The sequence below is a fragment of the Astyanax mexicanus genome, chromosome 9 (genome assembly GCF_023375975.1).
Source record: "Astyanax mexicanus isolate ESR-SI-001 chromosome 9, AstMex3_surface, whole genome shotgun sequence".
In the NCBI taxonomy this organism is placed as follows: Eukaryota; Metazoa; Chordata; class Actinopteri; order Characiformes; family Acestrorhamphidae; genus Astyanax; species Astyanax mexicanus.
Window position 1 is genome coordinate 35,200,143 of NC_064416.1, and position 17,492 is coordinate 35,217,634.

General features: G+C 41.0%; 1 protein-coding gene across 1 annotated transcript in view; it reads left to right on the forward strand.

Moving 5' to 3' along the window:
- The first annotated feature begins 562 nt into the window (after window positions 1-562).
- veph1 (ventricular zone expressed PH domain-containing 1) overlaps window positions 563-17,492 on the forward strand; it is a 247,504-nt gene continuing 230,574 nt past the window's right edge. Inside the window, exons 1-2 of the mRNA XM_022679788.2 lie at window positions 563-667; window positions 16,171-16,428. Of these exons, the coding sequence (XP_022535509.2) occupies window positions 16,291-16,428 (138 nt within the window). The 5' untranslated portion in view covers window positions 563-667; window positions 16,171-16,290. The remainder of the gene's footprint in view (window positions 668-16,170; window positions 16,429-17,492) is intronic.

Sequence of the window (17,492 nt, forward strand, 5' to 3'; positions counted from 1 at the left end):
ACACATTTTTTCCATTGGTTCCCGTCACCACTATTACACGTAAAGGGCGTGACCTCCTCCCTCACCATCATTGTGAAGTTGTACCTCTTAGGGTATCTTCTCTTAGCTACTGGGGAAAAATGTTGTTTAATGTCTGATTGCCTGTATGCAGGGTTGTAGACTGTAAGAGCAAGTTGTAGTATTTTCAGTTGTTTTACTGCACAGTTATACTGGTTTTGTATGGTCAATTAATGAATGAAAGTCTGTTTAGGAACTTTAACAGTTCTTTTTTTAATTTCATTTGGTACTTAATGTTAGAATATTATTAGAAGTTGTTAATTTAATGTTATTTTTAAGAATAGACAGAATAAAAATGATTTAATTTATTTTTTGTAATAATTTTAAGTATAAATTAAAATATTAAAATATTATATTTATGTGTAACAAATTATTATTTTTTTTGGGTTGGTAGTGCAGTTAGTTAGTGCACCTGTTGCTGGAAGCGATGCGGGCTCTGGTCAGGCGGGGGCGCTCTGAGTCCAGTAGAGAAGTGAGTGAGTGTGAATGAGGGAAGCAGCGCTGCTGGGGGAGAAGTTGGATCATCAGAGAGAGTCTCGTGCTCTCCGCCGGTTCTGAACGGAATACGTGCAGCTGTTCTCCAGGCTGCGGATCTAAGCGGCCGGACACGGTGAGTGACCTTGACGTGCTGGGGAGAGCGGGGGCTGTAGTATCGGGTCTGTAGTGGCGGGATCTGGCTTCCGGAGACTGAAACGGTGCTGATCCCGTATTCCCGGAGCTGCTGGGGCAGCAGGCGCGAGGAGGCGCGAGAGGAGGGAGGCAGGAGACATCCAGACCGGCGCGCGGTGGGGCACTTATGTTAAGCTGTATAAGTGCGCGCGCGCTGTTGGTTACTGTTACAGATTGTTTTTTTTATTCAATGAACTGTTGCTGAACGCATTCGATGCTTAGTGACCTCGCGCGAGCCCAAAACCACCTGCAGGCATGTTTGGGTTCTCCGTGCATTTTGCACCGTATTGCATGATTGGTTTCTTGGGTCGTGTTTGCAGATTTGCATGGGTCCCAGGTGTCCTCTACACGCGCACGAGCCCAAAACCACCTGCAGGCTCGCGCACAAAACGTTGCTTACGTGCAAGGTATTGCATAGTTTTTGCATGGGAGCCAGTACCCCCTATAACTCTGCAATCACAAGTTTACTGGGTGTGAGAGGTAAACCTCAGGAGTGTGATGTTTTTGCACTGGATGATGCATTTCCTGAGCATGCACAAATCTTCATACAGTGTTCTGTAAGGAAGTCTTTGGAAGTATTATAGGAATGCTGGACTGGAATGTGCATTATGAAACGCTTGGATGGGCAGTGGCTGAGTGGTCACTTTCTCGACCCCTAAACCACCTGAAATTTAAAGCAACAGTCTGTAAGTGTTTGGAAAAACGTGTAATTGCACTTTTGAAACAAATTTGTGGATAAATCTTGGGACTGTAGTGAGGACTATGTTGTGCTCTCATTCAGCTTACACTGAAGATAAGTTGAAAAAAATATATAACATTTTACGTTTATTCACACAACAATAGTTTTATTAACTCAGCTTTTTTGTTTAAATATTGCAGGTTAAAGGATTTAAGTTTATTTAAAATATATATATTGGAATTCTTAACATAGTTAGCATATTTGTATAGAACTGCTAATACTTACTGAATAATACCGCTGCAACACAAGAATGAGCTTCGTAGCTCCAAACCAACACACTACGACCAATGAAAATACAGAAAAAAAGATAATTTGCTTTTACAACCTACAATAGAGAGATCTGACACCTATCAAACATGTACAAACCAAACAGACAACAGACAACACAAACAGACAACACAAAGATGGTAAGTAAATGAGAGGACACTCCCAGTATGCAAATATGTGGTGCCAGGAGCCAATAGGAAAGCTGTATGAACCAACACTAATAAAATAGCTCTGGCACATCTGTAGTATACTAAAAGTTGGTTTAAATCCCATTTTTTTTATTGGCTCACCAAACATTACATTTTTTTTTTAGGTTGAAGTTCTCTGAACTCATTTTATTGAGTTGCACTGACCAGTACGTTCACTCAACTTGATAATATTAGTTCTTCGGACTAAAACACAAAGTTACTTTTTAGAGTGCACCATCTGTTTTTAGGTCTAGTTATATGTTTTTTTTGGTTTTAATGATGTGGAAAAACTGCTAAAAGACCAGCTGGATTTTTTTTGCAGGTGATGAGTAGATAAGGATTGAGTTTGCTATTCTAATATCTCAATGTTTGCAGTAGCTCTTGTCCCAGCACTATTAGCAGTTTCACATTTGCCCATGTTTCCAGCAAAATCCAGAAAAAAGTATGGGGACCTTCCAGACACCCTGTTTATAAATGAATATTAAAGGTGTCAAAAGTGTTCACATTCATTAGTCAGGTAGATGTATTTATACTAGGATTTAAAATACTTCTGTAAAACTTACAATTTAAACTCAAGCTTTTTACTTAAGTAAAAGTATAAGAGTACTGGTTTCAAAACTGCTTAAACAATAACATTAAAAATAATGTAAGGGTGAATAATGTACGTATTTCAATATGCCAGCTCACAGATGCCTTGTTCTGATCGACATCACCCTAGGAGTGATGAGGGTTAAAAGTGCCATCTACCCAGAGAGAGCAAGGCAAATTTTGCTCTCTCAGGGCTCTGGCAGGAAATGGTGAGATGCATGACCAGGATTCGAACCAGCAAACTTCTGATCATAGTGGCAGCGCTTTACAGTGGTGGTTCACTCTGAGCCCTTTGCAAATATATTAAAGAAGCTCGGTCGGGACATTTGACAACAGGCTGAAATAACTAATTCATTCATGGGCAGTTAGGAAGGGCACAGAATGGTGGCGCTCTCTGAGCCATACTCTGAAAATGGGGGGATAAATTTCAGGGTTGTTTTTTCTCTACCTTAGTTTAAGGTTTAGCTCTGTTCAAATCTGAGGACATAAGTCTGGGTAAAGGAGTCTGTAGAATGAGCTGCAGAACTTCCCTGAGATCATTCATTCCACTGTTTACAGATCTGGAGTTGTATCTTCTAAACCTGTGATTTGAGCCTCATTTAGCTGGAACACCATCTGTATTGTGGTGTTACTCTAGTAATTAGCCTATTAGCTGTTAGCTTTCTATTGATTAGCCAGTTAGTAGTTAGCTTTCTAGCGGTCAGCTTGTAATGGGTAAGCTTTCCAGGAGTTACCCTAGTAGCAGTTAAATTTCTTGCGGTCAGATTGTTAGCGGTTAGCTTGTTAGCCGACAGCTTGTTGGCGATTAGTCTGTTAGCAGTTACCCTGTTAGTGATAGCTTTCTAGCGGTTAGCTTATACTGCAAATAATAAATCATACATAATTCATAATCAGAGTGAAAATTTATTGACATTCATTAAAAGATGATTACTTACAAAATATTTTAAAAATTTATCTGCAGTTTCGCATTTTGTGAGTGTCAATTAAATTAAATATTTTCAGTCATATATTTCAACTTCAAAATAAAAAAAAAATACTTTTTATTACTTTTGAGTTTACTTTATCCCACAAAATTACACAGTATATGAAGAGATCTGACTTTATGAGCAGAAAAACAGCTGAAAAAATTTAAATGATATAGCCTAAAAATAAACAGGCCAAAAACTTAGCTTCCTTTACTAAATATTTTTTTCTATAAACACAATAAATAGACCTAAAATGCTCAATGTTAATTCAAAAGAGATATTTCTCCAATGCTCTATTGCACAAGTAAGACAGTTTAAAAAAATAAAGTTTAATATCAAATTACAATATATTATTGAAGCCATTGGAGGTATTAGAGTATTTAAGCAGCTGTTTATCAGTTTATCACAATTCCCTTGGTTCTCCACTTAACACATACAGGGGTTAGACAATGAAACTGAAACACCTGGTTGTAGACCACAATAATTTAATGTCTCGATGGACAGCTCTGGTGGAAACAGGAGAGTTGAGGTGCACATTGAATTCTGCCGTGATTTGGGCAGCCGTGGTTTTATGTTTTTTGGATAAAATCCGGGTTAGCACCCAAACATCCCTTTCAGAAAGCTTCCTCTTACAGCGTCCACAGTTAATCCTGTTGGATGTGGTTGGTCCTTCTTGGTGGTATGCTGACATTACCCTGGATACCGTGGCTCTTGATACATCACAAAGACTTGCTGTCTTGGTCACAGATGCGCCAGCAAGACGTGCACCAACAATGTTTCCTCTTTTGAACTCTGGTATGTCACCCATAATGTTGTGTGCATTGCAATATTTTGAGCAAAACTGTGCTCTTACCCTGCTAATTGAACCTTCACACTCTGCTCTTACTGGTGCATTGTGCAATTAATGAAGATTGGCCACCATTCAGTGTGCATTAATATTATCCTTCACTCTACATTATTCATATATTTAAAAGTGCTATAGTTACTCATATTACATGAAGCAGTAGCAGAAGTTTCAGAAGGTCTGTTCTCATGATTCTCCAGGCAGGATAGTGTGAGACTCCACCAATCTGTGTTATGCTTGTTATGCTAACTGGCTAACATTAGCTAGTGAGCTCTGCTACTGTGATTTTTTTGGTGGCGCTGTTCCACACAGCGCTCCGCAGTGCCTCTAGTGGTAGGTGAAATGCATACCGGTTCTAACTTCCCCTCGGGTATATTGTAAGAACTGGTATACCACCCAGCACTAATATTGTTTATGTGTGCTTGTTTTGTCTTGTGTGATGAGTGTCTCGTCACACTTCTAGATTTCAACTTTGTGCACAACAGCCAATCACACAGCTGATCAAATAGCCAGTTCACACACTCTGATGCTACCTCAAGGGCACCTCCCATTTTTTGGTGAGTACAGTGCATATAAAATACAAGTACTGGTCCAGTATGGACTACCTCCAACGAAGGATGGTCTGCAGACCACTAAACTGTGCTTCACACACAGCCCGTGGTCCACAGAACAAGAAAGCCTGTTTTTTACTACATACCTCTTACTTAAATAAAACTTACTTCTTCTTATTAGTATGCAAGTGGAACGCACCCACTCTTGGGTTCACACTGATGGTAGCATCTCAGAGTTCAGTTCGAGTTCAGCATAACAATGGAAAAAAGCCAAGCCCCAAAGGCATAAGACAAGGGGTGCATCCCTTCTGCCTATGAATTAGTAATACTAACCAGTTTCGCTTTTGATGTAACGCTTTTAGTTGTAGTAAGAAACGTATTGGTACATGTATTATTTTGTGTACTAACCTGTCAAACCTGCAGAAATTAGTCAAGTTTATAGTATTTAAAACAAGACAACTATATTCATCATATTTGTGTTGCATATGCAGATGGAATGTGGCCTGAAGCAAGTTAAATTTTAGTATTATTTATTTGTACAGATGAGTTACATCCAATATGTCTTATTTAATTTGAAAAGATACTGCAAGTACAGTTGTGCATGTGTGTGTTCCAGCTAGTAAGTAAATAGAGTAGTGCCCAAAGGTAGTTGTGCAGCATGAGTGTGTTAAATAGGTAGCTAAACATAACAAATTTGTTTTATGCACACAATCAGCAATAATACCCATCCGTCCAACCAACAATTCAACAGTACTTAACAGTTTCTGCATTACAGTTAATAGTAAATAGTGATTTAATCAATTAAATTCAAAGGAAAACCTCTTCATAAAAGGAGCTAACGCTGCCTTCAGCCAGTCTGAGCGGAGCTCTTCTCACTTATAAGAGACTCTTCCCCGGCCCAGTAATCACGTTCATCCCTGGAGACAAAAAATAACCTGAATTAGTAACAGCGCTTTATGGAGAACAGGATCATAATTCCACTATTTACATATTAAATTGTTGAGTTGCAGGTTAATCTAGAGTTATTCTGTCTAACAAATAAACCATTTACATGACCGCCTGAAGCTGCTGCACGCCAGCAGGTTTAGCTTAGCATGCTAGCGGAATTAGTTTAGCACACAAGCCACATTTGATACTTGGAAATCTGGCTAAAAGGGGTTTAGCTTCCCCGGTGAATCGGCTAACCAGCTTAGCTAACGGTAGCTTCACCCGGTAAGCTATTACTTAAAATTAAGTACAGGTGAAAACAACACTGAAAAACAACTTAAAACAGTTTAAAATGTACTAGTTTGATAAACACATGCAGCAGTAAGAATCCAGAAGAAAAGTACTTATTTTTACAGAAATTTCAGGTGCCATTTTATCGCGCGAGACCATCGTTTTTAATCAGGCACCGCCCTGTGGTTGGTTGGTCTCGTGCAATAAAACGTCAGACGTAAAACTGTATGCATATACTGGAAATTGGGCTATAAATCGATATTGGATCCTTCAAATGAGGATCGATTTGAATCGAAAAATCATTAAGTTTAGTCATAGACTATATTGTACTATGTAGACTATATTTTCTTTCAATGAAAAATTGCCGTTGCCAATTCTGTGTAGTCCTACACTACACTTAATTCCTTTCTGGAAAAAAACTACTCCATTATCATATGTAGAAAATCTGAAAAAAATAATGTTTTTATCCAATCATAACAGTGGGATCACAACACTGCTATCTAGTGGCCTACTCATCCCAGAAGTACTCACTAGTTGGATTCCTCTAGTTATTACACAGTGAATTGCAGCTAATGCATTGCACAGCTGAACACGCTTTGAGGAGTACTATAACAACAATAACAATCTAGTCTCTATTACATCAGCTGACAGACGCCTGCACTGACCAGCATTCTGTTTACTGGGGGAGAGGGAGGGCCATCGTACCCATCCTGAGAGATCAAGGCCAATTATGCTGTCTGGAACTCCTGAATCTTTAGGACTAATGGACTAGTATCTGATCTGCTCTTTATGTGTGTGTGTGTGTGTGTGTGTCAGCATCCTTGCCCGTCTACGTGCAGGTCGTGTATCTTAGAGGTCACAGTTGAGTCTCCTTGCCGAGTGTGTGTGTGTGTCTGTGTTCCCAGTCAGCGTACAGGAGGGTCTCTGACAGCCCCCTGCACGGCTGCCGTCGTCTGTCCTCTCGCGAGCCGCAGCTTGCAGTGCTGCAAACCATAAATAATGCAACATGCGATGCGCTGCAAAGCTGCTGCCCAGGAAGGAAGTGCGTGGCGTGCTATTTTTGGTGCGATTCCGCATCTTTCCATTAGCTATGATTTTTACATAGGAGCGCTGGAGCTGTGTGCAAAGTTCCCCGCAGCTGCTGCTTTCAGCACCGGGTGCATAATCAGAGAGATAATGAGGTGTAAACGGTGCAGTTATGTCACAACATAACCCAATTCGTGACAGAAAGTGAGCTAGTTTGGGAACAGTGAATGTGAAAGATGTGTATTGGTATGTGTGCCAGGTTCTGCAGGAAAACATCTGAGCCAGTCCACTCATCTACACAACGCTAGGTTGATAGTGGTAGTTTCACTTATTTGGCTGATTGTTCATAGTTCTGACAACACTTAGGCTTGGCAATCAAAACATATATTACACTAATGCATGCCCAGGATAAGGTAGATTTAGACAGCAAACAACACAAAGATTGTAAGTAAAGGTGAGGCCACACCCAATATGCAAATATATGGTGACAGGAGCCTTATGGGATCTCTGTATGAATCAACACTGTAGAAACAGCATTGACACGTGTAGTGACTAAAAGTTGGTTGAAATCACTTTTTTTTGTTGTTGGCTCAACAATCATTTTTAAATTTCCATGTTAAAGTTCTCTGAAATTATTTTATTTAGTTGTACTGGCCTGTAAGGTTACTCAACTTGATAATATTAGTTCTCCTGACTAAAACGCAAAATCACTTTTAAGAGTGTGCAGCTCTGGAAAAAATAAGAGACTATTTAATAATGATGTTTTTCCATGATTTTACCAAATTGAAAACCTCTTGAATATAAGAGGAAGATGGATGATCACAAACCATCAAACCAAGCTGAACTGCTTGAATTCTGTAGCAGCCTGAATTCTTCCACCAAGCATTGATTTCTGAAGTCTTAAAACTTTATGAATATGAACTTGTTTTCTTTGCATTATTTGAGGTCTAAAAGCTCTGCATCTTTTTTGTTATTTCAGCCATTTCAGCCAAAACAACAATGTTCATTTTACTCAAACATATACCTATAAATAGCAACATCAGAGAAATTGATTCAATTGATTTTTTTCCCACATCACTCCTAGGGTGATGTTGATCAGCACAAGGCATCTGTGAGCTGATGTATCGGACCCGAGTCGCCGCACTTTCCTCCGAGTGCACTGGTTATTCGACAATACTGCATCAGCAACAGCTTGAAAAGAGGCAGTGACTGACTTCACTTCAACTCCCATAATTCACAACACCTTGTGTGTGTATTTAATGATGAGATCATGTTGTTACTCTACTGGAGCTGGTGGTAAGAGTTTGTGTCTGGTCGTGTAGGCAGAGCTGAATAGCGGTGGAATGGGATTGTTATGGTAAGGCTGTGTGTGAACAGGGTCCGCAGACTCCCTCTCCTCTCTGCAAACACAAAGACCCTCTTTGATTGTGTTTTGTGTTTATGAAAGCCAGTCTGGAGAGAAGCCCACTCCCAGCCCACCGTCTCTGACTGCAGACTGTGTGTTGTGACTGGGAGATGTGTGTGTGTGTGTGTGTGGTAAGTATGGGATGATCTACCCCCTCATACCCACCCCCAGGCCTGTCTACCTGTCTCCATGACTGGGCCTGTGTTCAACAGGTGCCTATTACTGAGGTATGGGAGGGAAACCGTTACACAATAGACTCAGTGTTTCTCTCTCTCTCTCTCTCTCTCTCTCTCGTAATATCGTTGTCTTGCTATGCTCCGCTGGCAGGTTGGTACGGGTCCGCATGGTTAAGTATTTACCAGAGGCAGTTTGAGCACCCATGTGCTAAATACCCTGTGTGTGTGTGTGTGTGTGTGAGCGAGTAAGTGTGTAAAGGCTGCATTCCTGAGATTGCTGAGCCGTAACCTGGTGATTAATTGTAACTGGCCGATTGTTGAAGAGTCTAAATCCAGTGGCCTTGGTGTTTTTTTTTTTTTTTCTTTTTTCGTTTATATTTAAAGAACACACACAGTTCAGTAGTAGGAGTGTCTGTCGCTGTGTGTTTGCATACAAGTGTATCGCAAAAAGTTAGAATATCATTGAAAAGTTATCTTATTTCAGTAATTCAGTTCAAAAAGTATATTATATAGATGTATTAAACACAGATGTTATATTTTAAGAGTTTTATTGTTGATGATTATGGCTTACAGCCAATGAAAACCCAAAAATCACAAATTGGTACTTTTAGCAGTGTTGGCAGTGTGCCAAGTCCTGCTGGAAAATGAAATCTCCATAAAAGTTGTCAGCAGAGGGAATCATGACGCGCTTTAGGATTTACGATATGGCACACCCCTAATAGGAACACATATTAAACATTTTATACAGACCAGTATATGTTTTATACTCTATTTATAAGTAGCACATTTATCATTGAAGACAGATCTGAACACTCTTGGTATTTTACTCTCAGTGTCTTCATGAGGGAGAGTCACCTGGAACAGTTTTCTCAGCATCTTGAAGGAGTTCCTGGAGGTGCTAAAAACAATAGTTTGAACAATTGAACAATTGCTTTCAATTTTTGAATATTAATCTACAATGTAGAAAATCTATTAAATATAGAAATAAAAAAATAAAAAAAACATTGAATGAGAGGGTGTGTCCAGACTGATACTGTACTATAAACCTTATTGTGACATTTAAATCAGGGCACTACAAACCCACTAGCTGTAGAACAGTGTTCCTCTCTTTCTGTTGTCCAGCAGAGTGAAAAATCTGCTCTGTACCAGCGCTCGCTCTGGGCCTGCACTGTTCTCCCCGTTAAATCCAGAGGGGCTGCAGTTACTCTTTACTTGTATAGTCTGATCTCTTACGGGCCACTGGGAATTCCTGCACTGGTATCTTAGCGATGTGTTGCCCTGGAATGCACGGAGAGGGTGGGGAGTGCGGCTGCTCCTGGCCAACCAGCTTTGTTCCATTGGCTGGTTGTCCTGCTCTGACTTCTGATTGGCCGGCTGCATTTCACAAAAGCTTGGAGAAAGCACTCAGAGTGACTGTAAACATGAGTCTGGCGGCCATTCTTTTGGTTTAGTTCAGTCTCTGAGGACAAATAAAGGCTTGAATTGTGCTCTCAAATTCAAAACCATTTCTCCTCATTTCTTCCTCAAATATCCGATATTTCAATGTTAAATAAACTATTTTTAAAGATTCAAGGAATATCGGCTAGAACTATGTCATAGTATAAAACACATCAACACGCGTGCATAGGATATGATTAAAAGAACAGTGGGGTTGTTGATTGCTAGTATGATGACATGGACCTTATTTTTTACACTTAGAATCCTACAATTTTTCCAAAAATCCGGTTCACCATATATATGAATTTTACCAGTCAGGTTATAAGGAGCACAATCAATAAACCTTTATTTTCTGGTCTATTTTCATATATAAGGCGCACCGGATTATAAGGCACATTTTAAAAGGAACTTCTGATTCAGCCACTGGGTGGTGGTGGGGTAAAACTAAGCAAAGTAAACAAAACTGTAATAAAAAAGGCTTTCTTTTAAAGTCAGACAAGTGCTGGATGTAAATCTACACAGATTTCTCTCCTGAAAACTGTTTTTTCTGAATGAGTAAAGGCTGGAGCATTAGCTCTAGCAGCTAACTGCTAGCACAACATTGAGGAACCCTGAGTGCTCTGCTAAGCCAGAGCGATGTTAGCTAGATAGTTCGTCCCACATAGCTTGTTTTAACACAGTAAACGTTTAGGCTGCAGCACAATATACTCTAGCATGGTTAGTTGGTAATGCTAATGCTGCTTCAGCAGTGCTAGCCAGTGTTAGCAGTAGGCAGGCTGATAATACTTACCTCTGAACAGGGAAATAGTGGTTAGCGGCTAATGCTAATGCTACTCCAGCCCTGGTGCTGGAGAACTTCACTGAAACTACTTTATAATGATGTAGCAGAGTTGCTTTACTGCTCCTTACAACCTTGCTGGTAAAATTCATAGATTAAGGTGCACTGGATTATTAGGCACACTGACAATTTTAGGGAAAATTAAAGGATTTTAAGTGCGCCTTATAGTGCGAAAAGTACGTAAATTAGTTTTTACATCTAATTTTCTATTTTGCATTAAGCAAACGGTCAGAAAATTTAATTAATAAATGTTACACTGACCATCCAATATCGGAGTGGTGCCATGTCTAGTTTTGAATATATTGTGATATATTGCTTAGCCCTACTTTATAGTGTTATGACCCTATAGGTCACAATTGCTGATCATTGTTTTTTTTTTTTTGAGTGTGCCTTATTACTGCAGATTGCTGCTTGATGCCATTTAACCAAACTTATTGTTCACCACCAGGGGGAACCAACCATAAAAGAGAACAGGAACAGGAAGTGCTGGGATGGTGCCTGGCTTCCAACATGGCTCAAGTGTGTTCTTGGTTCTCTGCCGCATGGTCTATACAAAGTTTGTAGCCTGTTAAATTGTTAGAACTATGCTGATGGTAAAATCTTGTTCTTTGGTGTGAACATTGTTGTTTCTGGTCTCTCAGTGGGGAGAAAATAAGTTTATTTTTACAAGTTCTCTCAGTGGTGAGAAAGAGTTTACTTCTCTATGTTTTTTCTTGGTTTGTTTAGTTAGGGAGTTAGGTTAGAGATTTGTATTTCAGTTTCTTTTATTTGTTAGGTAAGTTAGTTTTCCTAATCTTTAGTTAGCTTTGTTTTGTTTAGTATTTTCTCTTTCATCCCTAACTGTTGTCTCCCCTTTGATTTAAGCCTTTTATTCTTTACAATTTGGTAAATAAACTAAACCTTTTAACTAACAGGAGTATGTGTGGTTGGGGAACCTGGAGGGCACGGGGCCTCTTTTTTTTTTGTTACGGGCTGAGCTAAGTCGTAACAATTGTCCCAATAACAGAACCTTATGGGACTCCACACAGAATTATTAACTAAAAGGTAAAACTAGGAGGGCTGAAAAGGTAAATGACCTCAGGAAGACACACGTGTTCAGACTCTAGAAGACTCTGCTCATGTTTTTTGTCAGATACTGATGCTGGGATATCTCTGTAGGGTTGTGCAGAGTGCTTTGATTGGCGTGCTGCTGACAGAATTGGCTCTCTGGTTTAATCTTTGTCAACATTCTGTCATCAGGATTATTCCCATCAAAATTGCATAAATTGCATGTGGAGTTGCCAGCCAGTGTCCTTTTCAGAAAATCTCTCTCAAAGATTTGGTGTTTGTTCACATGTAAAGGGCATTAGCGCTGGTCCTGTCGCTTTGTGTCTGGTGTAATTTTTCACGAGGGTGTGAACGAACACTTTCCAGAAGTGACAGGGTACAGATGGGGATGTGTTTGACTGACCTGAGACTGACCCCTCTTACGTTGTATCACGGTAAGAAACAGATCAAATTCGCTGTGACAGATCAGTCCAAAAGAATCAATTTCTGCAGAATGAGGGCAGCTCAGTGTCAGGCAGGGTTGGATGGTATCTACTTGTTTCACACTGTCATATCTAGGGCTGGGATTTTTAATACTGATACGATACTTTGATTTAAATAATGATACCCAAACAATACTTTTTTCTTCTTCTTCTTTTTTTTTTTTTTTTTGCCCGCCACCATCCCCCCCCTCTTCGGAGGACCGATTTAACTTTGTTTATTAGTGTTTATACAGAGTATTAGGTACTGTGGGCATTGTGAGAAGAAGACAAAAAAAAAAAAAAAATATATATATATATATATATAATAGAAAAAAAAGTATAACTGGAAAAAAAGTGGATGAGAGTGGAAAAAAGGGGAGGGAGACAAAAAAGATAATTAATAGAAAAAGATGTAATTACAATAATAATAATAGTAATAATAGTAATAATAGTAATAATAATAATAATTGAAGCAAACAAATCAATTTGTAAACAACGAGAGACCTTTTTTCTAAATTGTAACAAAAAAAATACAAAAAGTGGAGTTATGTATCCATAACTAAGTTTTGGGAGTTGATCCACGCCCTCACTCCTCCCACTTCCTTCCCTATTTAAATCGTCACTTCCTCTCTACATGCTCGTTGAACAATCTCGCAGTTGAACGACCCCGCGATTAACCTGCCTCGCAGTTGATCAACCTCGCCTGCGGCGTTGACTCCCGCTCCTTACCTGCTCCACGATGGTACTCCACCTCTATGTCTCCTGCGGCTGGCGTCCGACCTCGCACGACCGGCTGTTCTCGTCCACACCTACTCCTCCACCCCCACTGCTGCCAGCTGGTGTCTGCTCTCCTGGCTCCTCGGCCCGCCCTGGCTCTTCAGCCCGGTCTGGCCGCTACCGAAAAGTTCCATCCGGACTTCTTTCTCTCTCTCTCACCTCTGCCGCTCCCGGCGCCCACGCCGTTACTGCTGCCGCTCCCGGCGACCACGCCGCTCCTGCTGCCGCTCCCGGCGACCACGCTGCTACTGCTGCCGCTCCCGGCGACCACGCCGCTACTGCTGCCGCTCCCGGTGACCACGCCGCTACTGCTGGAGCTCCCGGCGGCCACGCCGCTGCCGGCGCCCACGCCGCTCCCGCGGCCCGCTTTTTCCCTGTTTTCCCTTCTAACCTGCGTTCGTCCGCCGGGCCCGCTGGCGGGCCGTGGCTCCGCCTCCCTGCAGTCTTGTAGGGCGGTGCTCGAGCGTGGCCACTCCTCCTCCTCTCTCTCTCTCCTATTCCTCAGTCTGTCTGTCCTCCCTACTCCTCTTCTGTCTCCCATTGCCATCATCTTCCCACTCCGTCTTCCCACTCCATCTTCCCACTCAATCGCCCCCCATCTTCCCGCTCCATCTTCCCACTCAATCGCCACCCATCTTCCCGCTCCATCTTCCCACTCCATCGCCCTGATCTTCCCACTTCGCCCCCCCCCCCCTTCTTGCTACGCGACGTGCATCGGTGGCTGCTTTTTGGGGCTTTTAAACTACACCTACACCATGTGCATCATTCCACAAAGTCGTTCAACACCATCTTTCCACTTCAACTGCTTTCTGACTCTTAGGACCTCACCCTCTATGCTGTTATTCCAGTGCACTCCTACTTGAAACACCCTAATGAATTAATTCCCTACCTTTCTTTCCTTTGACCTCCACACTGCTTTCCTCATGCATCGGCTTATCCTCTGGCTTCCTCAAAGACTACAAGATCGCACTTCCAACACTCAGATGCTGGAGTTCCCAAGCCTTTCACAGTCAGACCTCTTCTTAAATCCTTGCAGCGGTCGAAAGTTCTGATTTTAATTTTTGGGGCTTCGGCTTCACGCTTTACAGCAGAGCTGCCCCGAACTCCACCCCAATACTCTGAGTTCGCTCCCCCTCTTTTCTTTTTCTCTGCCCAGTCAAGGGCGTGGGTCAATACTAGCAAAGTGGAGTTATGTATCCATAACTAAGTTTTGGGAGTTGATCCACGCCCTCACTCCTCCCACTTCCTTCCCTATTTAAATCGTCACTTCCTCTCTACATGCTCGTTGAACAAACTCGCACCCACCTCCTCCCCATCTTCCTCCTTCGTTAATTTTATTATTTTTCCTCATGTATCTCTTCTTCAGAGGGGGGGCTTCGGCTTCACGCTTTACAGCGAAGCTGCCCCGAACTCCACCCCAACACTCTGAGTTCGCTCCCCCTCTTTTCTTCTTCTCTGCCCAGTCAAGGGCGTGGGTCAATACTAGCAAAGTGATAATTATTTTTACACAATGTATTTATTCAACAGCCAACATGAGTAATCTCATTCCAATGCTGTCACCATGAGAGGCTCCATCTTTTTGGATCTTGTTGGAACAAACAAAAATCGAGCTGGTTTGTGGCGCTTTATTAAGAACAAAAACAACAGCATTACTTGCTATCAGTCATATTCAGTCTGGTTCAGTCTGCAAATTTACTTATTGGATTGTTCTGGTATAGCAGATATTTCTGTCCTGTCAAACCCAGATATTTCTGTTAAGGTTGGAAATATGAGCTGTTAATTTGTGCCTGTCCTACTTGTCAGTTAGGGCCTGCTCTGCATTTTATTTGTCGGTCAGTATAAAGCTGAATTAAATTCTGATCTGAATTGTAGATTAATACATTATTGTTTAAAATTTAAGAAACAATATAAGCCTTTTCCATATAAATTTTATGGCAAAGTTATAGCTAGTCCTGGGCATGGACGTACTTACATGTGACTTGTCGGCGTTCCAATTCGCCCTCCTTCTAATCACACACACCTGGATCCTGGACTATAAATATCTCTCATTTCACTTTCACGTCGCCCCGTATTGAACCGGTCTCTCATATCTTGTCTACTTTCCGTTTCTTTTGTATTTTGTCTCTTTTGTTGTCGACCCTCTTGTCTTGCCTTATTTGACTTTCCCTTTGCCTTGCCCTATTACTCTGGTTTTGGGTTACCTGTGTATGACCTCCTGCCTGACCTCCATTTAGGTTTGTGATCTGTCTGCCCTTGACTACTCTTATTTGCCTTAAATTCCTTATTTAATAAACTTTTTTTTATTGTGCTCCCATGACAATAGCCCCCCAAACAGTGTTTATTAGCCCCCCCACATATAAACATAACCCCTCAAAATATTTTGGTCTATTGTTGTGTCTTTAAAAATGTATCATTAATTTTTTTTTTTAATTGCCATAAAAAATGTTTAGATGCGGATTATTGTGTGCAGTAGTGTACTGCACTGTCAGTAATTGTTAGGCTAGTGTTCAGCTGCTGATTGGTGCTATGGGGTGTTAATGATTGAGGAGAGATGGGGGGTGAGGAGAAGTGCACCTGATTCCTGTTGTAAAACAGTACCAGTCAAGAGTTGTTTGTTCTTTATTTGTATTATTTAATATATTGTAGATTACTATTGACTCAAAATCTATAAAGGAACACATATGCAAGTAGGTAGTAGACAGAAAGTGGTTGGTCTTCACAAACACCTGACATTTAACAGTTAACATCTACTAATGTACTCATTTTAAACATCTAGATAAATTCTGTATTAATAAAAGTGTTTCAAATACTACAAAAGACATTTTTATTCAAAAAGTAAGGGGGATTTGGTTTGCCTTAATTGAACTTCCTTTCCTTTCTCTCTCTCTCTCTCTCTCTCTCTCTCTCTCTTTGTTAGTGTTCTGGAGCTGATGCGTGGGCACTCAGCACACACTCCTCTGCCTTCTGGAGCATGTCAGGACAGTGTGGCGGCGCAGGGCACTGGGAATGGTCTGACCAGGCCTAAGTGTATCCCAGCATGCACCAGCTCTTCCGTCTAGTGCTGGGCCAGAGGGACCTGTCCCGAGCTGGAGATCTCTTCTCCCTGGATGACGGCGAGATCGAGGGCTGCTTGTCTCAGGCACTGGAGGAAATCAAGAACATCTCATGCTCTCCAGTGAGTACACACACACACACCACACACAGCACACACACACACAGCATACACACTCACAGAAGTATTCAAATTTTAGGGGGAAAAGATATGTGTCTGTTGGGGGAAACCTGGATACAAGATGAGGTACAGAATGGAGGCATACATGATAAAATCCTTGTGTATATGCAAATTAATTTAATAATATATATATAAATTAATTAAATTAATTTGCATATACACAAGGATTTTTATGGTTTTTATTACTGTAAAGTGATTGTCTGAGCCTCAAACTCTCAAAACTTTTCATACCACTGCAGTTTACTGTACTGTGCTTTCTGAATGCAATATCAAATCATCATTTATTTAATAGGTTAAAAAAAATATGTAAACGAATTATATTGTATATCAAACACAAGAATAAAAACAATTTAGTGGAGAAAAGGGGCATCTCTAGAAGTTTTTATATTAGGAGGACCAATGACCTCTCTGTTCACCCTCAAATCTCTGCAATATAAAACAATACACCGTCACTGAGGAATTAAAATCACTGCCAGCATGTTTATTGATGAGGAAGAGGCTGTCTTCTGATTTTTTTCATTCTTCTTATCCGGGTCTGAGCTTCTTTTGAGCAACGGAGGCAAGGAAAAACTCCCTGAGATCATCAGGAAGAAACCTTGAGAGGAACCAAGGCTCAAAAGAGGAACCAGTCCTTCTCTGGTCGACACCGGATAGCTCCAACACTTCCTAACAGGACAGTAAGGCCCAATCCCATTTCACCCCATGGCCATGCGCTCCCTCGCTCGGGGCACAGCACGGCCGACGCCGCAGGACGGAAGGTCCTATGCAATCCTTAAATGAAAACAACAGCAATCAATAAGACTTTTAAAATCCATAAGAACAGGAACTTAAACTAATTTAACTTATTTTAACTCAACCTATTCAGTTCATTTTCTAATACTCACTCACAAAAACTTCACACAGTTCATCCAAATCCTTCACACAGTCTGAACACACACAAAAGATAGATGACAGTTTAGCAAATCAGCTGAAGAAGAGAAGACTGGTACCATTGAAGGACAGGAGGC